This window comes from Scyliorhinus torazame, chromosome 4, assembly GCF_047496885.1.
Source record: "Scyliorhinus torazame isolate Kashiwa2021f chromosome 4, sScyTor2.1, whole genome shotgun sequence".
Classification (NCBI taxonomy): domain Eukaryota; kingdom Metazoa; phylum Chordata; class Chondrichthyes; order Carcharhiniformes; family Scyliorhinidae; genus Scyliorhinus; species Scyliorhinus torazame.
In genome coordinates, this window is record NC_092710.1 from 258,224,632 (window position 1) to 258,249,654 (window position 25,023).

Sequence of the window (25,023 nt, forward strand, 5' to 3'; positions counted from 1 at the left end):
CCACTAGTAACTGGACTCCAGTCTGAACACTTCCCATCAACCACCACCCTTTGTCTTCTTCCAGCTAGCCAATTTCTGATCCAAACTGCTAAATCACCCTGAATCCCATGCCTCTGTATTTTCTGCAGTAGCCTACCATGGGGAACCTTATCAAAAGCTTTACTGAAATCCATATACACCACATCAACTGCTTTACCCTCATCCACCTGTTTGGTCACCCTCTCAAAGAACTCAATAAGTTTGTGAGGCACGACGTAACCTTCACGAAACCGTGTTGACTATGATCAAGATCAGCCACGATCGTATTAGGTGGCACAGTGTGCCACACGCGATACACCAGAGCAGATCATTGACATTTGGAAGCAATGCTTTTGCAGCCTAGGCTGCTCTGAATGAACCTTGACATGCTCAGCAGAGCGTGTATCTGGATTTGCAGTGGTTTTCTGCATGCACAACCTCACCACCTCAAGGCCACAACCCTCAGTCTCAGCCCTGGGTATATGATGAGAGCAGGACAAGGAAGAGAAAGAGGAGGAGGAACAGGAGAAAGGAGGTAGAAGAAGGGGAAGGAAGAAACAGCATGAAAACAAAAAGGCCCCTTTCTGACAACAACAGTAAGCTATACACCTCCGGGAGCTCTCCTCACCAAGATGGCATCAGGTGCAGCGAGCACCAGAAATGTCTGCACATATGTCACAAACTCCCTTTAGGTGGAAAGTTGGCACTGTGCCTAAATATTGGGAGCTCTAGAACTGAGTTTTGCAGCCTTTGTTCTTATTCAAAGCAAGTAACCTTTTAATTATTTTTGACCAGGGCATCCTGAACTTCATCCTCCAGAGAACCTCTCTATAACGTCTTCTGATTTCCATACTGTTTTGACGTGGGATGTCGTAGCCACATCTAGAGCCTCCAGGTTTAATGTTGAATTTCTTGAGTACAGGTAAGTTTTTATTTTGATTTTTATATGTATTTTAATTGAAAGACTAATATTCTGTGCTACAAACTAACAAAAACACCTGTTTTACAGATCTGGAAAATGGAAACCTTTTGAGCCTTGTTCAAATATTTCAATGCATCAATGTGATCTCAGTGAGGCTTTTATACCTGTAAAAAATGGGAATGGCTATTGCGCTAGAGTTAATGCTGTTACAAGTTCACAAAAGTCGAATTGTTCACACACTTACCGATTCACATTTGGCAATAATGGTAAGTGAGAAGTTAAAGGATAAAATAGAATAAAGCTTTCCGTACTTTTACCTTTATTTTGCTACTGTATAAGTTCCAATTCACAATGGCAAAATTTAACCCAAGCCCGGAAGGGTTGTTGGCTTTGAATGTTTTAAATTCCGCTTTGAATTCTCAATGTTTATAATTATTCTTCTGTGGAGTTTTTTCCTCTTAAATTTTCTATTAAAAGTGGTCGAGTAGAGCTATCCCACGTTTAGCAATCCAAATGTGTTCCTTAAAAAAAACACGCTAAACAAAATCACTTCCCCTGTAATAAAGACCGGTTATGTTCCTGACCTGTATCTTTTACATTAAAATCTTATTGGCAGTCCTTGGCCCAATAAACTTATTAACCCAATAACGTACCGACTCAAAATAACTATCTTTTAATTAATTTTAAATAATTGACTAACTTTTCCAACTTTCCTCCTGCTTGCCACCTCTCACTTCCAGCTTACCGCCTCTCCCGACTCACCAGAACATCAGCTCACCCACCCTTCGGCCTTTTGCTTCCCTCCCTGACCCTCCCACTCCATTTCCAACCATCCTGGTTGCCACGACCTCGACCGCTCCCTCTCGCTCCCGAGCACCCACGCCTGAGCCCTCGTCGTGAGCGGAGGGAGAGTCGGGGAGGAAGGCGAGCACTCAGGAGAGTTGGTGAATAGTGAGGATCGTAGAGGGAGGCAGCAGTGAGCAAGAGAGTCGAGGAAGGAGGTGGTAAGTAGGAGGGTTGGAGGAGGGAAACAGGAAGGGGGGAGGGAGGCAGGTAATGAGTGGCAGTTTCTTTAAAAAAAATTTCGGACGGAATTTACCACTGTTCACGCCAGTGGGATATTCAGGTTCCACCGGCACACGGGTTTCCCGGCGATGAGGTTTGCAGTCAATGGGAAATCCCTTGCCAAAGGCGGCACCAGAAAATCCCGCTGGTGGGCCATCTCTACTGCCAAAAAACATGTGAGTAAATCCATGCCGGTAAGTCCCGCAACTTTGTTTTAGAGCGGTTACTAGGGCATTGCTCCTGGGGGAAATGCCTAATTTCCCAACCATGCTGAAAGGGAAACAGACCATTGGAACGCACTTAAACTGGGAGACACCTGTTACCAAATTTCTGATTATAAAATAGTAAATGTGACCTAGTGTAACTTCAGTTTTTCTTTTCCCGACTTGTTCCTTGCAACTGAAGATTTAATCATCACCTGAATATAAATTGCACATTTATTTCCTGTCGTAGTTAACAAAGGGTTAAACAAAGGTTAACAAAGAGTTGGACTATTTTAATCGACCTGCGCATTCCAGCATGCTTTCTGTTCAAACGTAGTGAACTATTTCTTCCTGCTAGCAGATAGCATTAAAGGCTGAATGTAATTATTTTCCCCATTTTCCAGTGGTCATTCCTCGCATACAGCTTTAAGTACTTAGCATCAGCTAACTGTGATGCTGTATATCCTATCTAGACTTTTCTTGTGATGGGCCAGCATGAAGGCAGTTTGCAGGAAAGCTGCTGAATAGTGAGAAGGAGGCATGTTTTTTTTTTGTCCCTCCAATGCCAATTTGGCCTGAAATCCGGTAATGCGATGCAAACACACATCTAAGATTGCTGGGTTGATTTTCTACAGAATTATAGAGATGTCAATTTTTTAAAAATTAATGCCTTATTTAAATTGTGCCAGGTGAGGGCAATTACAGTGTTTGCAAAAGGCACTTGGCACAAGCTGCTGTTTTTAAAAATTATTTTATGGGACCTGAGCATCAATAGCATTGCTAACATATTTTGCCCATCCCCAAGTTTCATAGAATTTACAGTGCAGAAGGAGGCCATTCGGCCCATCGAGTCTGCACCGGCTCTTGGAAAGAGCATCCCACCCAAGGTCAACACCTCCACCCTATCCCAATAACCCAGTAACCCCACCCAACACTAAGAGCAATTTTGGACACTAAGGGCAATTTATCATAGCCAATCCACCTAACCTGCACATCTTTGGACTGTGGGATGAAACCGGAGCACCCGGAGGAAACCCACGCACACACGGGGAGGATGTGCAGACTCCGCACAGACAGTGACCCAAGCCGGAATCGAACCTGGGACCCTGGAGCAGTGAAGCAATTGTGCTATCCACAATGCTACCGTGCTGCCCAACAGTTTGAACCACACACTGAGCTGTGAAGCCGTGTGGGCTTTTCTCCGGGTGCTCCGGTTTCCTCCCACAGTCCAAAGATGTGCAGATTAGGTGGATTGGCCATGATAAATTGCCCTTCGTATCCAAAAACGTTAGGCGGGGTTACTGGGTTATGGCATAGAGTGAAGGCATGGTCTTAAGTAGGGTGCTCTTTCCAAGGGCTGGTGCAGACTCAATGGGCCGAATGACCTCCTGCACTGTAAATTCTATGATTCTATGAATAATAATCTTTATTAGTGTCACAAGTAGGCTTACATTAACACTGAAGCGAAGTTACTGTGAAACTCTCCTAGTCGCCACACTACGGTGCCTGTTCAGGTACACTGAGGGAGAATTCAGAATGTCCAATTCCCCTAACAAGCACCCCTTTCTGGATTTGTGGGAGGAAACTGGAGAACCCAGAGGAAACCCACACAGACACTGGAAGAAGGGTGTGTCAGCATTTTGGCCCACTGACTGCAAAGGAACAAAAGTTTAGTTCCAAGTCCGGATGTAGGGGGACTTGCAGGTGGTGCTGTTCCAATGTATCTTCTGCCATTCTCCGAAGTGGTAGGGATCACAGGTTTGGAAGGTGCTATCAAAGGACAGCTGGAAAGTTGCAATGCATTTTGAACACGGTACACACTGTTACTACTGTGCACCAGTGTTGGAGTTAATGAATGTTTTGCGTGGCTTTCTGATGAAGCAGGCTGCTTTGTCCCGGATGGTGCTGAGCTTCTTTAGTGTTGTAGGAGCAGCACTCATCCATGCAAGGAACGAACATTCCACCACACTCCAGAATTGTGTCTTGTAGATTGTGAAAAGGCTTTGGGAATCAGGCAGTGAATTACACGCAGCAGAATTCCAGGCCTCTGACCTGCTCTTGTGCACACAGTATTCATATGGCTGGTCCAGTTTATTGATCGTGGGGAATTCCACAATGGTAGTGCCATTGAATGTCGAGGGGCAGTGGTTAGATTCTCTCTTGTTGCAGATGTTCATTGCCTGGCACGCATGTGGTGCAAATGTCAATTGCCACTTACCAGACCACATTCACATGAACAGCTTTGTCTCTGAGAAGTTGCATATGGTACTGAATATTGTGCAATCATCAGAAAACAGCACTACTTCTGACCTTTTATAGGGAGGTCATTGATGAAGCAGCTGAAGATGGTTGGGCTTAGGGCACTATCCTGAGGAACTGCTGTAGTGATGTCCTGGGACTGAGATGATTGGTCTCCAACAACCACAATAATTTTCTTTTGTGCTAGGTATGTCTGGGGAGTTTCACGCAATTCCCATTACCGTGGTTTATTTTAAGGGCTCGGTGGTGTTCATGGTGTACCATCATGCAATCATATAGACATTGCAGTTAGGGCATAGAGAGGAGTGTGTTCGGAATAACTATCTCCATTGAGTCTGAAGCATGTAGACAAGCCCCAAATCTTATGCTAATCGCTGACAAAAAACAATCTTGCTCAAGGAAATCATGGACTGGTTGTTAAAGCGAATAGAAAATATACACTTGCAGAAGGGATACTTTTACTTTTTAAAAAAATATATTTTATTGAAATTTTTTTTCCCTGAGCAACATTTTTCCCGCTTACAAAACAAGCGAAACGATAACCGTAACAAAACAGAAATTTTAAAACTTTTTAACAATAATAATAATAATAATAATAATATACAAGTAACAAAACCTCGTACTCTATTGACCTATACTCAACTGAGCCTCCTTCCCCCCGGGTTGCTGCTGCTGGTCATCCGTCTTCCCTCTAACGTTCCCCTAGGTAGTCGAGAAATGGCTGCCACCGCCTGGTGAACCCTTGAGCTGATCCTCTCAGGGCAAACTTTATCTGCTCCAGTTTAATAAACCCCGCCATATCATTTACCCAGGCCTCCAGTCCGGGGGGGTTTCGCCTCCTTCCACATGAGTAGGATCCTGCGCCGGGCTACTAGGGACGCAAAGGCCACAACGTCGGCCTCTTTCGCCTCCTGCACTCCCGGCTCTTCCGCAACTCCAAATAGAGCTAACCCCCAGCCTGGTTTGACCCGGGCCTTCACCATCTGTGAAATCACTCCCGTCACTCCCTTCCAATACCCTTCCAGTGCCGGGCAGGCCCAAAACATATGTGCGTGGTTTGCCGGGCTCCCGCCACACCTCCCACATTTGTCCTCCACTCCAAAGAACCTGCTCAATCTTGCCCCCGTTATGTGTGCTCTATGTAGCACCTTAAATTGAATCAGGCTAAGCCTGGCGCATGAGGAAGAGGAATTTACCGTGCTTAGGGCATCAGCCCACATACCCTCCTCTATCTCCTCCCCTAATTCTTCTTCCCACTTTCTTTTTAGTTCGCCCACCGACTCCTCCCCCTCTTCCCTCATCTCACTATAAATCTCTGACACCTTGCCCTCTCCGACCCACACCCCTGAAAGCACCCTGTCCTGTATCCCCTGTGTCGGGAGCCGCGGAAATTCCCTCACCTGTTGTCTAGTAAACGCCCTCACCTGCATATATCTCAAGAAATTCCCCCGCGGTAACATACGTTTCCTCCAGTGCTCCCAAGCTCGCAAAATTCCCATCTATGAATAAATCTCCTACCTTCCTAATTCCCAACTGGTACCAGCTTTGAAATCCTCCATCCATTCTTCCTGAGGCGAACCTATGGTTGTTCCTGATAGGGGACCCCACCAGGGCTCCCCGCACCCCTCTCTTTCGCTTCCACTGTCCCCATATGTTCAGTGTTGCCGCCACCACTGGGTTCGTGGTGTACTTTTTCGGTGAGAACGGTAGCGGCGCCGTCACCAGCGCCTCTAGACTCGTCCCTTTACAGGACCTTCTCTCCAGCCTTTTCCACGCCGCTCCCTCACCCTCCATCATCAATCTACGTATCATTGCCACATTGGCGGCCCAATAATAATCTCCCAAGTTCGGTAGTGCCAGTCCTCCTCTATCCCTACTGCGCTGAAGGAACCCCCTCCTTACTCTCGGAACTTTCCCTGCCCACACAAAGCTCCTAATGCTCCTATCTATTTTATTGAAAAAGGTCCTGGTGATTAAAATAGGGAGACATTGAAATACAAATAAGAACCTCGGGAGGACCATCATCTTAATTGCTTGCACCCTGCCCGCCAGCGATAAAGGCTGCATGTCCCACCTCTTAAAGTCCTCCTCCATTTGTTCTACCAGCCGTGTCAGATTAAGTCTGTGCAAGGTTCCCCAGCTCCTAGCGATCTGAATCCCCAAGTATCGGAAGTTTCTTTCCACTTTCCTTAGCGGTAAGCCTTCTATCTCTCTACTCTGGTCCCCTGGATGTATCACATATAATTCACTCTTCCCCATGTTTAATCTATACCCCGAAAATTCCCCGAACCTCCTCAAGATTCGCATAACCTCTGTCATCCCCCCCGCTGGGTCCGACATGTATAGCAATAGGTCATCCGCGTATAACGAGACTCTGTGTTCTTCTCCCCCTCTAGACACCCCTCTCCATTTCCTGGAGTCTCTCAGCGCCATGGCCAGAGGTTCAATTGAAGCGCAAACAACAATGGAGACAGCGGGCATCCCTGTCTTGTTCCCCTATATAATCGGAAATACTCCGATCTATGTCGACCCTGTAACTACGCTTGCCGTCGGTGCCCCATATAGTAGTCTAACCCAGCGAATAAATCCGTTCCCAAACCCAAACCTCCTTAACACTTCCCATAAATACTCCCACTCCACCCTATCAAATGCCTTCTCTGCGTCCATTGCCGCCACTATCTCTGCCTCCCCCTCCACTGAGGGCATCATTATCACCCCTAATAGCCGTCGCACGTTAACATTCAATTGTCTCCCTTTTACGAACCCTGTCTGGTCTTCGTGCACCACCCCTGGGACACAGTCCTCTACCCTCGATGCCAGCACCTTTGCTAGCAGTTTGGCGTCCACGTTCAATAGTGAAATAGGTCTATAGGACCCACACTGCATCGGATCTTTGCCCCTCTTCAAAATTAGCGATATCGTCGCCTCCGACATTGTCGGGGGTAGTGTCCCCCCTTCCCTGGCCTCATTGAACATCCTCGCCAACAACGGGGCCAACAAGTCCACATATTTTCTGTAGAATTCCACTGGGAACCCGTCCGGCCCCGGGGCCTTCCCTGCTTGCATGCTTCCCAGTCCCTTAATAACCTCGTCCACCTCAATCGGCGCCCCCAGGCCTGCCACCGCCTGCTCCTCCACTTTCGGGAACCTCAACTGGTCCAGGAACTGCCGCATCCCCTCCTCTCCCCCTGGGGGCTGAGACCTATACAGTTCTTCATAAAAGGTTTTAAACACCTCATTTATCTTTCCTGCCCTTCGCACAGTGTCTCCCCTTTCATCCCTAATTCCTCCTATCTCCCTCGCTGCTGCTCTCTTTCGCAGTTGATGCGCCAACAGGCGACTAGCCTTTTCCCCATATTCATACCTCCTCCCCTGTGCCTTCCTCCACAGTACCTCCGCCTTTCTGGTGGTCAGAAGGTCAAACTCGGTCTGGAGTCGTCTCCTCTCCCTGTACAGCTCCTCCTCCGGGGTCTCTGCAAATTCCCTGTCCACCCTTAAAATCTCCCCCAGTAATCTATCCCTTTCCTTGGCCTCTGTTTTCCTTTTGTGGGCCCCAATAGAAATCAGCTCTCCTCTGACCACCGCTTTTAGTGCTTCCCAGACCACTCCCACAGGGACCTCGCCGTCGTCATTGACCTCCAGGTATCTCTCGATACACCCCCTCACTCTTGCACACACTCCCTCATCCGCCATCAGTCCCACATCTAATCGCCAGAGTGTTCTCTGCTCCCTGTCCTCTCCTACTTCCAGGTCCACCCAATGTGGGGCATGATCCGAAACCGCTATGGCTGAGTATTCAGCTTCTTCCACCCTAGAGATCAACAACCTTCCTCAAACAAAAAAATCTATCCGGGAGTACACTTTATGGACGTGGGAGAAGAAGGAATACTCCCTAGCCCTGGGTCTAAGAAATCGCATGGATCCACTCCCCCCATTTGGTCCATAAACCCCTTAAGTACCTTGGCCGCTGCCGGCCTTCTTCCAGTCCTTGAGCTGGATCTATCTAGCCCCGGGTCCAGCACCGTATTGACGTCCCCTCCTAAAATCAAATTTCCTGCCTCCAGGTCCGGAATACGCCCCAGCATCCGTCTCATGAACCTCGCATCGTCCCAATTTGGGGCATACACATTAACCAACACGACCTCCATTCCCTCCAGCCTACCACTCACCATTACATATCTACCTCCACTATCTGCTACGATGTTCTTTGCTTCAAATGCTACCCGTTTCCCCACCAAAATAGCCACCCCTCTGTTCTTTGCGTCCAGTCCTGAGTGGAACACCTGTCCCACCCATCCTTTCCTTAGCCTAACTTGGTCTGCCACCTTTAGGTGCGTCTCTTGGAGCATAACCACGTCTGCCCTTAGTCCTTTCAAATGCGCGAGCGCTCGGGCCCTTTTTATCGGTCAATTCAGGCCTCTCACGTTCCACGTGATCAGCCTCATGGGGGGCTACCTGCCCCCCTCCCGTGTCGACTAGTCATTACCTTCTCTAGGCCAGTCCCATATCCCGCTCCCGCTCGCTCCCCCAGCGTCGCATTCCGCCCCCGACCACCCTCTCTTTAGCCATTTCCTTTTGGATTTCCGCAGCAGCAACCCAGTTGTCCCCTTGCCCCCCCCCGCTAGATCCCTATCTAGCTTGATTGCTCCCCCCATATCACTTCCGTAAGTCAGCTGACTTCAACTGACCCCGGCTACTCCTGCTCGCTCCTCGGCCCCCCGGTGTGAGGGAACTCCCATCCGCCTTGCGCCTGTTTTCCCGCCTTATTCTTTCTGGCGCGGGAACATCCCTTTACCTGATCCGCCTCTTATGGCGCAGCTCCCTTTCCCCTCCCCCTCTCCTTCCCCATTCTCTGACTATGTCCCGCCTCTCCCCCCTCACCGGCGCCCACATTTCCCCAGTGTCCCCCCCCCTTCCCTGTTTACTTCTCGATTAACTTTCATCATCCCATTAACAAAAACAATAATAACAACAATAACAGTTCCCTGCAGCATCAGTCCCTCAGTTCCGGTCCAGTTTCTCTTCATTGATGAAGGACCATGCTTCCTCCGCCGTCTCGAAATAATAGTGTCTCTCCTGATGCGTGACCCATAGTCTTGCCGGCTGCAGCATCCCAAACTTCACCTTCCTTTTGTGCAAAACCTCTTTGGCTCGGTTGAAGCTCGCCCTCCTTCTCGCCACCTCCGCACTCCAATCCTGGTAGATCCTTACCACCGCATTCTCCCATCTGCTACTCCGCACCTTTTTAGCCCATCTCAGGACCTCTTCTCTGTCCTTAAGGCGGTAGAATCGCACGATTATCGCCCTCGGTGGTTCTCCCGCTTTTGGTCTTCTCGCCGGGATCCGATTTGCCCACTCCACCTCCATGGGGCCCGCAGGGGCCTCAGCACCCATCAGTGAGCTCAGCATCTTACTTGCGTACGCTCCACAGTCCACTCCTTCCACACCCTCCGGGAGACCTAGTATCCTGAGGTTCTTCCTTCGCGCTCCATTTTCAAGGGCCTCAATCCTATCAGCACACTTTTTATGAAGTGCCTCGTGCGTCTGAGTCTTGACCGCCAGGCCCAGGACCTCGTCCTCAATACCTAATACCTTCTGCTCCACCACGCGAAGTTCAGTCTCCTGGGTCTTTAAAGTCTCCTTAAGCCCCTCAATTGCCTGTAACAACGGGGTCATTACCTCCTTCTTCAGCAGGTCCACGCACCGTCTCACCACCTCGTCCTGCTCAGGCCCCCATGTCACCTGTGGTTTCTCCGCCGCCATTTTGCTCCACTCCCTCTGACCTTCTGGCTGCAGATCCTTCGGGCTGCAGCCGCCACCGCCGGTTTTTCCCTCCGTCGTTCGGGGGGGACTCCCTTCCCTCGCGCCTCGCACCGGGTTTTACGGCCGTCCAAGTCCTCGTTGGGGCTCTTAAAAGAGCCTGAAGTTCCGTCGGAGCTGGAGCCGCCGAAACGTGCGGCTAGCTCATCCCTGCCGCAACCGGAAGTCCACAGAAGGGATACTTTTACAAGGAGGAATTAGCTCAAACCTTTAGCAAGGAGCAATTAGCTCGAACCTTTAACACAGTTATCCTGCCTCTCAACATGAATTGTTTTATTGTTCTTGCAAAACATATTGTGATACTCGCTGTTTAATATTTATTAAACATTTCATGAGTGTGTGTTTATAATTGTAATTTTGATGTCTCTTACAGCCACTTTAGGTCCTCCTACTGTACACCTTACGGCTGATGAGAATAAATTAATAGTGGAATTAAATTACACAGTCCCTCATTCCACAACAAACAAGACTAAAAGGATTTTGAAGTATTTATCGTATAATATTTACTACTGGAATCCTGAAACTCCTGAGGCGGCAAGTTTTTAATGTTTGTTTAATGTAGCAGAACCAGGGTATTGAACTTGATGATCAGCCATGATCATAATGAATGGCCTCCTTCTGCTTCTATTTTTGATGTTTCTATGTTAGGTTATTTTCTTTCCTAATATTGCTACAAATAATATGGGTTGGTGTATATTAATTCAATGTACTTTTAGGGAAGAAAACCTACTGATCTAATTTGGTCTGGTCTATAACTGACTTAAATCCTACATCAATGTAGTTCACTTAACTACCTTTTGAAGTAGCCTAGCAAGTCACTCAAAGAATAACAAGAGTCAGATCACAGAGGTTCAAGACGGAGGTTAACTACCACCTTCCCAGAATAATCACTAATGTGCAATAAATGCTGAGCCAGCCAGAAACCTTGAGTGAGAATTTTTAAAACTTGTATAGCTGTACAAATTAATACTAAATTTTGAAAATGTTCTTCGTATCTACTTTAGAAATGCTATTGCAGTTAATTTTGCTCATGTTTGTATTTGCATGGTTCTTTAGAGAGTACCTTCCAAACCTACGACCGCTACCTTCTAGAAGGACCAGAGCAGCAGGCACCTGGGAACCCCACCACCAGGAGGTTCCCCTCCAAGTCACTCACCACCCTGACTTGGAAATATATCACCGTTCCTTCACTGTCGCTCGGGCAACATCCTGGAACTCCCTCCCTAACAGCACAGTGGGTGTACCTACACCTCAGGGACTGCAGCGGTCCAAGAAGGCAACTCACCACCACCTTCTGAAGGGCAACAAGCAAAGGACAATAAATGGTGGCCTAACTGGCAATGCCCACATCCCTAGAGGAATAAATAACTTTTTTAAATAGAATCATTTTTGTGGAAACTGTGATTAAGTTAAACAACTTCCACATACATTTCTCAATTAACATTCAACACTGCCTCATCTCAAGCCATGTAAACCATTGATTATATTAGCCTAGGCTATGGATCACACTGGGCTAAAAGAAACCCTGGTCACAATTTGAAATACAGCTGAAAAATTGAATTCCTTAGTTTGTAGATCGAATATTAACCATGCTTCAAAATTGTTGTAAACTCCCAACTGGTTCACTGTTGTCCTTTTTGGACAATGGGGGCGCTGCCCTTCTTGCTGGCTGTATGATCCATGTCAGCACTGGGTGCAGCTCAAACCAGGTGAGAAAGGTCGACTGTGAAGCCGGTGAGTTTCACACAGTTTCCTTGCCTGATCCAGTACCTTGTGTATTAGGAAAACTCCACGCAGGTGGTCTGTTATCCCTGCTAGTCTGACCTACATGTGACTGCAGTCACACACTTGTAGTTATTGCGTCATGATTCTTGCCGATCACTACAAAGTTGTCCTCCGTATTACCCAGGGACTGCTGCCCAAAAGTTGGGAGAATAGTCCTACAGACTAGATCATTAAAAGCCTGACATATCCGTGGCATTCACCTTGTCATGAAATTGTAGCACTCCAGCCCTGAGTCACAAGGTCATGGCTTCAAGTCTGACTGCACATCATCTAGGCTGAACGTTCTGTGCAGTGCTGAGGGAGTGAAGAGATACTGGGCCCGATCTAAGAGCCTCATCATGCCCGACTCAGGATGCGATGAAGTTGTTAAATCTCCGCGAAACTTCTCGCAAGATTTGCGACACTTGGTATGCCTCGCAAGATCTAATGAGATCTCATGAGACGTCATAATCTGGATCTTGCACTCGCTGGGTGGGATCCAGATTTACATAATTAAGTGAGCAGTTAGGTTTGCTTTAATATGTCGGCGCTTGATTCTGCTAAGGCCCGGATTGACGTGCGTGCCTGGGAGAACTCGCCATGGTACTGTTTAGCATTGGTCCACACGGCAGCACAATGGTTAGCATCGTTGCTTCACTGCTCCATTGTCCCAGGTTCGATTCCCGGCTTGGGACACTGTGCGGAGTCTGCATGTTCTCCCTGTGTCTATGTGGGTTTTCTCCGGGTGCTCTGGTTTCCTGCCACAGGTCCCGAAAGATGTGCTGTTAGGCGAATTGGATATTCTGAATTCTCCCTCATATACCCCAACAGGTGCCAGAATGCAGCGACTAGGGGCTTTTCACAGTAACTTCATTGCAGTGTAAATGTAAGCCTACTTGTGACAGTAAAGATTATTATTAGTATCACTGCACCTGGGGGCGGGTGGGCTCTCCCAGGCCTTCTGACGCTCCAGGTGGTTGGGCTCTGGGCAGGGTCACACCCTGGTACCCCATGCCATCTGGGCACCATGGCAGTGCCAGGCTGACCGTGCCAATGTGTCTGGGTGCCAGGTTGGCACTGGCTGCCATGCCCTTATGAGCTGGGTGAAGGGTGGCTCGAGACCCCTAACGTGTCTGTTGGGGGGAGTCTAGAAGATGCAATGGGAGTACAGAGATCAGGTTGGCATTTTAAAAAGATGCCCCAATCTCTTCCTGCACTGACAAGTTGAGCTCGTCAGTACAGGAAATTTAGTTAAGAGCGGTCTTGGCAGGGTGTTCCCTGCCAAGGCCGAAGAAAGACAGTGCAATTTGATAGCGGGGTCATTCTCGGTGCTGCGGGCACCAAGAAACACCCCACTAAACTAGCCTAAAACAGCCACTGTCTTTTGGCTGGAACCTAGCCTTTACTCCATTTCTCATGTGGACATAGAATATTCAATAGCTTTGTTGACGATGAAGAGGGAAGCTATCCAATATCCTAACCAAAATGTATCCTGTATCATTAAAACAAATTTATTGCATTGTTATTTGTGGAATCCTCCTGTGTGAAGAATAGAATAGACAGCTGTATTACTCTACTTTACTTTAATAATAATCATTATTATTATTATTGTCACAAGTAGACTTACATTAACACTGCAATGAAATTACTGTGAAAATTCCCTAGTCGCCACACTCCGGCACCTGTTCGAGTACACTGAGGGAGAATTCCGAATGTCCAATTCATCTAACAAGCACGTCTTTTGGTACTTGTTGGAGGAAACCCACGCACACTCTACATTAGTGTCTCCATGCCTGTGCTGTGCTTTAGGATGTCCTAATCGTGTAATGTGCTTTATAGATGTAAATTTGTTGATATGTTCTCTCTCTCTCTCTCTCCCTCTCTGTTGCCCATTTTCTCTCTCACTCCTATCTATCAACCATCATTCCTAACTATTAGCACCATGTACCCACCTTGATGGACAGTAATGTGCCAGGAGTCCTAAACAATGGATGAAATCTTGAGCCTGCACTCGCGGGATCGGCGATCAGGAGGAAAATCTCATTTTCCCTGTCCCTCGCTGGCAACATCCTACAAAGGACGTGAACTTCATTTTAATACATTTCTGTCCTTTAAAGACGGCATCTCAATCACTTTGGAGCCAGTTCCTGGCTCTGAGGCCCCAGAGTGACGGTGTAAACCAGCTCACTTTTCTTTTGGTAAAGAGGCTCTGGAGAATTACATGCCAGTGTCTTGCCTGAGCCTGATACTCTGCCATATTCTGGTAGGATTCCACCCAATGAGTTTTATATATTCAGATTAGATGAAGCCAATAAGACCTCCACCTCAAGAGATCACCACTTACTGGACCCCCCTCCCAAATCAAAATACTTGTTGAACAAGATATTGTGAAACATCAGTTCCTGTACATGTGCAATTATGTGGAACAAGAGCATTATCCCCATCTCTAATCAGAAAGACCTGTACAATGAGTGATGGTTTTCAAGGCCTGTTAAGTACCTGGAGCCGCGAGGTTTACAACGAACAAGCCACTTACACCAGGACACTTATTTACTGTACACTCCACGCGGTGCTGGTTAGTCTAAAGCTATTAACCAGAAAGTCAGTCTACTTGATTGTCTGATCATGTATTTAATTTGTTACAGATAACTGAATTCTGCAGAGAGAAGTATCCGTACAAGAAGATTACCGTACCGGTGGGAGTCACTTGTGTGTCTGCTGAAGTACGTATAGACATCTTAAAATTAAAGGGGAAGAGGTCACAAAAAAGATGTCTACCAATTCAATCAAGTAATCAAGCAGGTAATACAACTCGCTGTACACTTCTAATCTGATGTGATTTGTTGCTCAAATCCAAAAAAGTGCATCTTTCCGAATATGTACAGTTATGGAAATTGGCAGCAAAGTGCACTGTAGATATTTACTGTAAACGTTTATGGGATTTGTCAAATATATCAAACTACCCCAAATGAAATTGTTGTACTGAATATCTCTCTCCAATTAGTTCTATTTGGCAGTGCTGGTATTCTGAACAGTGCTGTTACAAGTAACTGCTCATGCCTCTTTTATTTTTAAATCTTGCTAAGACCGCTTTGAAGCTGTTATTTCAAATTTCATGTTTGCTATTTGCTGCTGATTGTACTGGCAAGCCTGCAAGAAGCCTCTCTGTCGCTTCTCAGATTCTCGTTCATATGCTGATCATAACTCTCAAAATGTTGCAGTTAGTAGGATTTGCCACCTTCCATACCATTTAACATCACCTGGCACCTATGGTGATTCAAGCAATGTTAGTTTTCAGTGGAATTTGATCAAATTTACTTCAGATTAGCTTTACATCTTATACATGTATGCCACACAAAATGAATGTCGCCATAGTCCACGGGGATCATAGGTTGCTCTCCCCTTTGAGAGAGCTGATTGGTGGTGAGGTTGAGAAGTCATGGCCTTCATGGATAACCTCCGCCGACACGGGCATTGAACCTGCGCTGTTGGTAATGCCCTGCATCATGAACCAGCCATCCAGCCAACTGAGCTAACCGTCCCCCTGACACATGTGGTGTAGTTTAATTACATGCTTGATGCATGACAAACTCCTAATTATGGTATTTGAAATGAAATGAAATGAAAATCGCTTATTGTCACAAGTAGGCTTCAAAATGAAGTTACTGTGAAAAGCCCCTAGTCGCCACATCCTGTTCGGGGAGGCTGTTACGGGATCTGGTAGGTCTGAAAGCAGGAAATGCCTCTTCACTCAATATGTTATCAATATATGAAATAGACTTTCAGGATGGAATTTCCTGGTCCCGCCATGACTGGGAGAGAGACAGAAAATGTGGCGGTGATTTAAATGTGTGTTGACTGCAGTGCCAGATGGATGTTGGAATTTAAGAGCCTTCTGGTATAAAGATGGGAACATATTCCTCCTCATCATTATTACCCTGTGAATAATATGGAACACTTGCAGGACATGGTAAGATGGTGAATGGCAATTTCAGAGACATCAGAATTATCCTGCATTATTTCCAACTTTTTCTACCTCCTAACAAAGATTGGATAATTTTCCAGTAAATTACCTCAGTATTTTGTCGCAAATTCCATAATGTTTTGTTCAGAACCTATTGCAATTCTTAGCTGCTAGTTATTTGGATAGCCAATCAACAGAAAATTAAAGTCTTTACAAATGCTTGTGACAATTACCACCATAAATCTCCCAGGATGGACCAAAGCAAATTGGCCAATATTTACTGGCACTGATGAATTCAAGTATTTTCCTGTGAATGGATCACCAAGTGGAGGCAGTGACGTAGTGGTATTGTCACTGGACTAGTAAACCAGAGACCCAGAGTAATGCTTCAGGGTCCCAGGTTCAAGTCCCGCCATGGCAGATGGTGAAATTTGAATAAAAATCTGAAATTAAACATCGAATCATGACCATGATACCATTGTCGTAAAAACAATTTGGTTCACTAATGCCCTTTAGGGAAGGAAATCTGCTGTTCTTACCTGGCATGGCCTACACATGACTGCAGACCCACAGCAATCTGGTTGACTCTTAACTGCCCCCTTAAGGGCAAGTAGGAAAGGGCATTAAATGCTGGCACAGCCAGCGACGCCCATGTCCCATGAGCGAATTTTTTAAAAAAACTGCATGAGGTGCTCCTTGCCCTCCTGCCAGCACACACACTGCCAGCACTCTCACTCCCACCCGTCATCTGCAGAGGGTTGAGGTTATCTTGCTTCAGCAGAGGAAGCTGCATCATCAATATATGATGTGAATGGCAGATTAGCTTGTCATAGAATTCAATTGAACTTAAAGCGCAGAAATATGCCATTCCGTTTATGCTTCCTTCCCCCACTACTTTTTTCAACCCTATTCCTTTCTCGTGTAGCTATGCAGGTATGTTAACAGACAACCACGATCTAAAGTAGTACGACCTTGGCTTAAACTTCCTTCAAAGGATGTCATAACTTGCTTAAATGTGTGCTTAGGTTTCCTCTTAACTTCATCTTTTCTTCCTGCCATCATTTAACACCTTGTTCCTGTAGCCTTGATGCAGGCTTGAGTTGCGGTCTCTTTTCAATCTCTGCAGACTTTCAAAATGTTGTTCCTTTTTCAAAGTCTCCCCATTCTTTTCAAATTTAACTGCCAGATTTATGGAATGAGGTTATTTGTGTCTGTGGGTGTTCTGAACTTCCTGAAACTTGCCAGTGATAGCAAGACAATAACAAGGTGGCAGTTGAACGGCTGAAGCAGCCTTGTAGGCTAAACTGCACTAAAGGAGTATTTGTCAACAACAGGGGCTTCTATCCCACATGTGAAGCTGGTGTGCAATCACTAAAAGATATTTCTGTATGCGTGCACAAGATTCATGGGAAATTGTAATGATGCTTTCATCCTGTAGCAGTTCAGGCTCCCTGACCTTTTTAGACCTGCCTCCGGATGAAACCTTCAATACAACTTCCCAGGAATGTGGCACACACATAAGGAGTGGCTGCTAGGAGATGATTGGCTGCTGAAAACAGTCACCACGCTGACCATTGAAGCAGTGCTGCAGTGAACCAGATGTGTGATCAACAAGACATCGGCATGCTGAAGATGTGCTTCAGATAGGTTTCAGTGTTCACTGTCAGAATCTTTAGAATAGCTGTGATGCACTGTGCTCTGCGCAACATGGCATAGCAGCGAACATGGCTGAGTAAATCGGGGCTATACACTCTCTGGTTTAGAAGAATGCAAAATTACCTCATTGAAATGTACCAAGATTTTGAAGGGGCGTGACGGGATAGACACCATTGTTATTTCAATGGCTGGCGAATCCAGAACATGAGACACAGTCTTGGGATAAAGGGTTAATCATTCAGGATTGTGATGAAGAAACATTTCTTCTCTCAAAGGGTACCATGTCTTTGAATTGCTCCACCACAAAGAGTTGTGAATGTTGCAGCGTGTTTTTAAGGCTCAGATAGCCAGATGTTGGAATGAAAGGATATGAAGAGAAGACAAGAAAGTGAAGTTAAGGCTAATGATAGCCATAACTGTGTTGGATGGTGGAGAAGGATTGAGGGGCTGTATGGTGAAGTCCTGCTCCAATTTCATATGACTCCGTTTTGTTGCAATTGCTTCAGGCTGGTCACTATAGACCGGAGAGCCTAACGTCAGTAGTAGGGATGTTGTTGGAGTCAATTATCATGCATCAGTCACTGAAAGTAAGCACGCAGATACAGCAGGCAGTAAAGAAGGCAAATGGTATGTTGGCTTTCATAGCAAGAGGATTTGAGAATCGGAATAGGGATGTTTTACTGCAATTGTGTCGGGCACTAGTGAGGCCACACCAGGAATATTGTGTGCAATTTTGGTGTCCGTATCTGAGGAAGGATGTTCTGGCTGTGGAGTGAGTGCAGCGAAGGTTTACCAGGCTGATTCCTGGGATGGTGGAACTGTCATAATGCGGGGAGAAAGTTGGTTCGGATTATATTCATTATAGAAAGAGTGAGCGGGGATCTCATCGAAACTAATAAAATTCGAACAGGATTAGGCAGGTTGGTTCAGAAAAAATGTTGCCGATGGTGGGGGAGTCCAGAACTAGGGGTCATCGTTTGAGGATAGGGGTAAACATTTTAGGACTGAGATGAGGAGACATTTCTTCACCTAGAGAATGGTGAATCTGTGGAATTCACTACCACAGAAAGTAGTTGTTGCCAAAATATTGTATAATTTCAAGAACGAATTGGATCTAGCTCTTCGGGATCAAGGGATATGGGGGGAGGCTGGATCAGGGTATTGAACTTGATTGGCCATGATCATAATTAATGGTGGAGCAGGCTCAAAGGGCCGAATGGCCGCCTCCTGCTTCTACTTTCCATGTATGGTCATTCATTTCTTTGACTTTCTCATCAGCTTCAGGTTTACCAGATTAATATATGGAATGGGTGGGCTGTCTTAGGTTGGACAGGCTGGGCTTGTATCTGCTGGAGTTCATAAGAGTAAGAGGCAACTTGATTGAATCATGTACGATCCGGAGGGTTTCTGATAGGGTGGATGTGGCGAGGATGTTTCCTCATGTGGAAGAATCTAGAACTGGGGTCGTCCATTGAAAATGGATATTATGCAAAATATGTTCTGAGGGTTGTGCGTCTTTGGAACGCACTTCCTGATAAGGCAGTGAAAGCAGAGCTGGATAGAAAGCAAGGGGTGATAGGTTACCGGGGCTAGGCGGAGTGAATATTTTCCGATCAGCCATGATCTTATTCAATGGTGGAGCAGGCTCAAGGGCTGAATTGGCCCTCTCCTGCTCCTTATTTGTGCATTTGTATGTTCTGCCTTCCATTTCCAGAGTTTCATTGTTTCACCATCAGACGTTCTCCAGTGATGCCCTCTCGATGACTGCCTCTGACTGCACAGCTCCCAACTTGCTACTTCCATTCCCGAAATTTCCATGTTGTTTTGTCTGCTACAAATGTCCTCTCTTCCCTTTCAGGGTCTTCAGTCTTCAATTCATCCACAGTTTCTGCGATTGAGTTTCCAAATCTCCATTTGCATTTTCTTATCCGAGTGGTTGGGATTGGCCTTCCACATCCACTAAGTTTGCTGCCACGATGCTTCTAATTTCTGCACATGTCTTTACTAACTCGAGCACGGTGCTGATGGCAATGACAAAAGACATTGCCCCCAGACTGTATCCTTGCCCATGTCCTCGTTTCTTGTTTAACCTTCGTTCAAATTCTTGTTGGACTCTTCTGTTACTGCTTGGAGTACTTGGCTACATCTGGCTTGTAATTCAATTCTCATTTTCTGCCATTGTGTCCAAGACAATTATGTTAGATACACTGGGCCTTTCTACTGTGACCAGTCCTTTTCCAGATATTCCCTGCATTTCTTCTAATGCCAAAACCCAGGAGATGACCCAGTCTGGGTTTTAGGCACATGAGTCAATCATAGAGTCATAGAATTTACAGTGCTGAAGGAGGCCTTTCGGCCCATCGAGTCTGCACCGGCCCTTGGAAAGAGCACCCCACCCAAGCCCACACCTCCACCCTATCCCCTTAACCCAGTAACCATACTTGACCTTTTTGGACACGAAGGGCAATTTAGCATGGCCAATCTGCCTAACCTGCACATCTTTGGACTGTGGGAGGAAACCGGAGCACCCAGAGGAAACCCATGCACACGTGGGGAGAAAGTGCAGACTCCGCACAGACAGAATTCCCAAGCCGGGAATTGAACTTGGGATCCTGGAGCTGTGGAGCAATTGTGCTAATCATTATGCTACCGTGCTGCCCATGCTACCGTGCTGGACTGGGAAGCCATAATTTGATCATCCCTTTCTGTGAGGTGAAAGGGTGGACAGTGGGACATCCATCACGAGCGGGGATGTACATCAAGTATTGAATCCACTGCCTTACTTCAAATCTTTGATAATATTTATTAGTGTCACAAGTAGGCTTACATTAACACTGCAATGAAGTTACTGTGAAAATCCCCTAGTCGCCACACTGCGGCGCTTGTTCGGGTACACTGAGGGAGAATTCAGAATGTCCAATTCACCTAACAAGCACGTCTTTCGGGACTTGTAGGAGGAAACCGGAGCACCCGGAGGAAACCCACGCAGACACTGGGAGAACGTGCAGACTCTGCACAGACTGTGACCCAAGGCGGGAATTGAACCTGGGACCCTGGCGCTGTGAAGCAACAGTTCTAACCGTGTCGCCCATATGTTCGGATTAGGAAAGGTTGCCTGATAGTGATTCCATAATTGGCCTTCAAACACATTCAGGGGTTACTAGTCTCCTGATTGCATTCCAGAGGCGTTTTAGGATGTTGCGATCAGAATCTGACCCATGATCCATGGCTTTCCACACTACCTCTTAAAAGACTTTTACCCGGAGCACCAATTTCACCTTTTGTCCCTCAGTCATTTTGCAAGTCTGTTACTTGTTCAGAAGCATCCCAGCCTCAACTGGAGTATCACATCTAGTTGTGGGCACCACATTTCAGGAAGGATGCAAAGGCATTAGTGCAGAAAAGAAGGATTCAGTTGTGTAGATAGATTAGAGAAGCTGGGGCTGTTCTCCTTGTAGTAGAAAAGTTTGTGCAGGGATTTCATCAAGGTATTCAAAAACATGAGGGGTCTGGATAGAGTAGATGAGGAGAAGATTTTCCCATTGGTGAAAGGATTGAGAACCAAAGGACACCGATTTAAGCTGATTGGCAAAAGAAGCATTGGTGACATGAGAGGAAAACTTGAATGCACTGCCTGAGTGTGGTGGAGGCATATTTGATCGTGGCTTTTGAAAGATAATTCTGTAGTTATCTAAAGAAGAAAGCTGTGCAGGGCTGTAGGGAAAAGGCAGTGGAGCGCAATGACATAACTTGCTCTTGCAGAAAGATAGCACAGACATGATGGGTGGAATGGCCTCCTGTGCTATAACTGTTCTACAATTCTATGTTCTATTGCAATTATACAGGTTTGCACATCCTCGCTCAGTTTAATCTGTTGGATATTCTGAGCTATCTTTTAATTGCAGAGTGTCAAATGGTACAGTGGCAGTTGCCACATTCTCCACTTGCATCTTCCTTTGTTACCTTAATCTGCATCATCATCTTTCAAGCCGTTGTTATCACAGTGCACATTCAGGTCACCCTGTTCTCCCTTATGTATGTCTATTCCCACACAACGTTTGTTATATCATTGTCGTCGTGTCTTTCCCATTGGACCTTCCTGTTCTCAAACCCATCATCAATACGTTAGTCAAATCTGTTTTCAACACACCACGTGATTGCCTCCCTTTCTAGCAGTTTTCTGGTCTTCCACTTGCTGCTTAAGGAGACTGGACAGCACCCAGTTCATCAGTTTTAATTTGATATTGTTTTATCAATTTCTTCTCTCCCCGTTCCGCCTCAAACTGCGTCAGCAGTTTAATCGTAGCCTGTAAATGATTTCAGATGGAGACTCGTAATGCTGATTTGTATTTACTTTAACTTCACAACCTCACACATCCTGTTCTTATTCATCGCTGCCATTTGCTTCTCTTCAAAACCATGAGGGGGGCTGGACTGTAGATGGGGAGAAACTGTTCCCCCTCGTAAAGGACCAAGAACGAGAGGGCACCGACTTAAGGCGATTTGCAAGAGAAGCAAAGGTGATGTGAGAAAAATCGTTTCCACATGATGAATGGTTCAGGTCTCGAATGTACTGCCTGATTATGTGGTGGAGGCAGGTTCAATTGAGGCATTCATGGGGGCATTGGATGATTACTTGAATAGAAAAAATATATTGGGGTATGGGGAAAAGGCAGCGAATTGCACTAAACCATAATGTTCGTTTGGAGAGCCAATGAAGACATGATGGGCCAAATGGCCTCTTTCTGCATCATACCAATTCTGTGATTCTAGTTATTCTCTAGGTTTGCTGCAGAATAATCAAGACTTTACAATTATACTCGTGTTACTCTGCTACCTGTCCTCAGACCTCTGCTCCTAAATTCTTGTCTGCATATTTCTCAATAATACTGGCCAAATCTTCTGTCGTGTTACCTAACCCCAGTATTCAACTTGTTACCAAGTGATTACCCACTAATTTATTTCACTTGGTCACAAACCTTTCCTTTTTATAATAGGAACGTTGCAAATGTAATACTTTCAAATTACCTAAGGGACTCTCCATTAATTCATTCCACTTAGTCACAAACCAGACCACTCATTGGAATTATACCTATCAATACAACTTTCATTTATTTTAGTACGTCAACTCGAGGCAAGCCAGGGACACCAATATGAAGGAATCTTCCATTCATTAGTTAAATGATTCCTCACGGTTCATTCTTGTTTATGTTGCCCAAATGTAAGGCACAAAAAGGCAGTAAATTATTATCATTATTTCTGTAGGAGCTTTTCCTCTGATTCCCTGTGAGGTATCCCAAGAAGGGCCCTCACTGTTCTCGGGCAGTCCTACTTATTCCTCCCACTAAAGTCCAGAATTTTCACCTGATGCTCCCTCTGTATAAACCTCCAGGCTGTAACATAATGGCGGTTTCCATGATGCAAAGGACCAGAATAGGGGACACTTTGGTTTCTTATCCATGGCCTTCCTACCTAGCAGAGAATGACTGGTTAGGAAGTATAACAGCAGATTCTAACAACACTGTAAAACCAGGATTAAGGCAGCTATGTAAGGTGACAGTCACGTTGTTATCCAAAGTCAGGATGAATGTGGTCATGTTGAGCTTGGACTATTTTGACTGGAGTGATTGACGTTACACAGTTTTTTGACAGTCTTCTGCTTTGTGGAACAATGGTCTCACTCCTGTAAGAGGAGTGCACAGAGGACACAAGCTTGGTGGACTCACAATTTTGTGTTCCCAGTCAGGCTGCTGTTATTCCACATTCTTACTCGGCTTGGAGAAAACATAGAATCCTATCATCATAGAAACTACAGGAAGCCATTCAACCCATCTCGTCTGTCCCAACCCTTTGCAAGAGCACTCTATCCATGTCCACTCTCCCGTCCACCCCGCCCTATCCCCATAAATTAACCTGCACATCTCTGGACACTAAGGGGCAATTTATCATGGCCAATCAACCTAACCTGCACAACTTTGAACTGTGGGAAGAAACCAGAGCACCTGGATGAAAGCCATGCAGACATGGGGAGAACGTACAAACTTCACACAACTGGTGACCCAAGACCGGAATTGAACCTGAGTCCCTGGCACTGTGAGGCAGCAGTGCTAACCATTGTGCCACCGTATAGCTGCAGCTTTTGCAATGTGTGTTGATTGCAGCATCAAGTGACTGATTGTGGGTCCTCGGTTAGTGCCATGTTGTCAGTGTTAATTGATGGCAGTATGGTAACATCCTACACACTCACTGGATACTTAACGCCTTACTGCAATGTCTTGTGATATTAACCACTCATGCTTGTATCGTCTATCCTTTCCGCGTTCTTGTTCAATGTGCTTGGAATGTTTGTCAGTGCTTTTGCACATTGTCTGATCCTGCTCAGTGAACCTCCTGTAATGAGAAGAGTAGATCTGAGTGAGTGTGATAGTATGCATTCACCTGAAAGTTATCCTCATCAAATGCATTCCATCTATGAGGTGCAGGCACGGGATTGGATTAACAATAATTGGCAGCAGTGGATGAATGGATGGAGATGTGAAGAAATGCAAAGAAAGAGAAGGATAAGTGGGTACACAAAGTACATGAATGAGAGCTGTACTATGATGGAGGGACTTGACAAAGCAGAATGAGGGGGTTGGTCTTGTGCACAGATTCCGATAGTGATGGACGTGTCACTAAGCTATACCCTTTCTTGTGGAGATGCCGGCGCTAGACTGGAGTGGACACAGTAAGACATCTCCCAACACCAGGTTAAAGTCCAGCAGATTTATTTGAAATTACAAACTTTTGGAGCGCTGCTCCTTCTTCAGGTGAAGTGGAGGCAGGTTCACGATCACAGCATATATAGGAGAGACGCAATTTCAAGATAATTACAGCTTGGCATGTGAAGAATGGTTGGAATGTGAGTCTTTACAGGTAAACAAGTCTTTACATGATCAAATAATGTGAGTGGAGTGAGTGATAATCACAGGTAATCGAGGTGTGAATTGTCTCAAGCCAAGACAGTTAGTAGGATTCTGCAAACCCGGGCCGTATGGTGGAGGTTACATGTAATGTGACTTGAACCCGAGATCCCGGTTGAGGCCATCCCCATGCTTGCGGAACTTGGCTAGTTTCTGCTCGGTGATTCTGTGTTGTCTTATGTCTTGAAAGCCGCCTTGGAGAATGTTTACCCGAAGATGCGAGATGGAATGACCTTGACTGCTGAAGTATTCCCTGACTGGAAGGGGACACTCCTACGCAGTGTCCGTTCATCCGTTGCCGTAGCATCTGCATGGTCTCGGTAATGTACCACGCCATCGTGACATCCTTTCCTGCAGCATACGAGGTAGACAACGTTGGCCAAGTCGCAC

General features: G+C 46.1%; 1 protein-coding gene across 2 annotated transcripts in view; it reads left to right on the forward strand.

Moving 5' to 3' along the window:
• Window positions 1–25,023, forward strand: part of LOC140410892 (interferon gamma receptor 1-like) — an 81,681-nt gene that overhangs the window by 44,051 nt on the left and 12,607 nt on the right. For both annotated transcript variants that reach the window (XM_072499663.1, XM_072499664.1), the window contains exons 2-5: window positions 814–940; window positions 1,028–1,206; window positions 10,661–10,821; window positions 14,697–14,853. In XM_072499663.1, coding sequence (XP_072355764.1) covers window positions 814–940; window positions 1,028–1,206; window positions 10,661–10,821; window positions 14,697–14,853 — 624 coding nt within the window. The remainder of the gene's footprint in view (window positions 1–813; window positions 941–1,027; window positions 1,207–10,660; window positions 10,822–14,696; window positions 14,854–25,023) is intronic.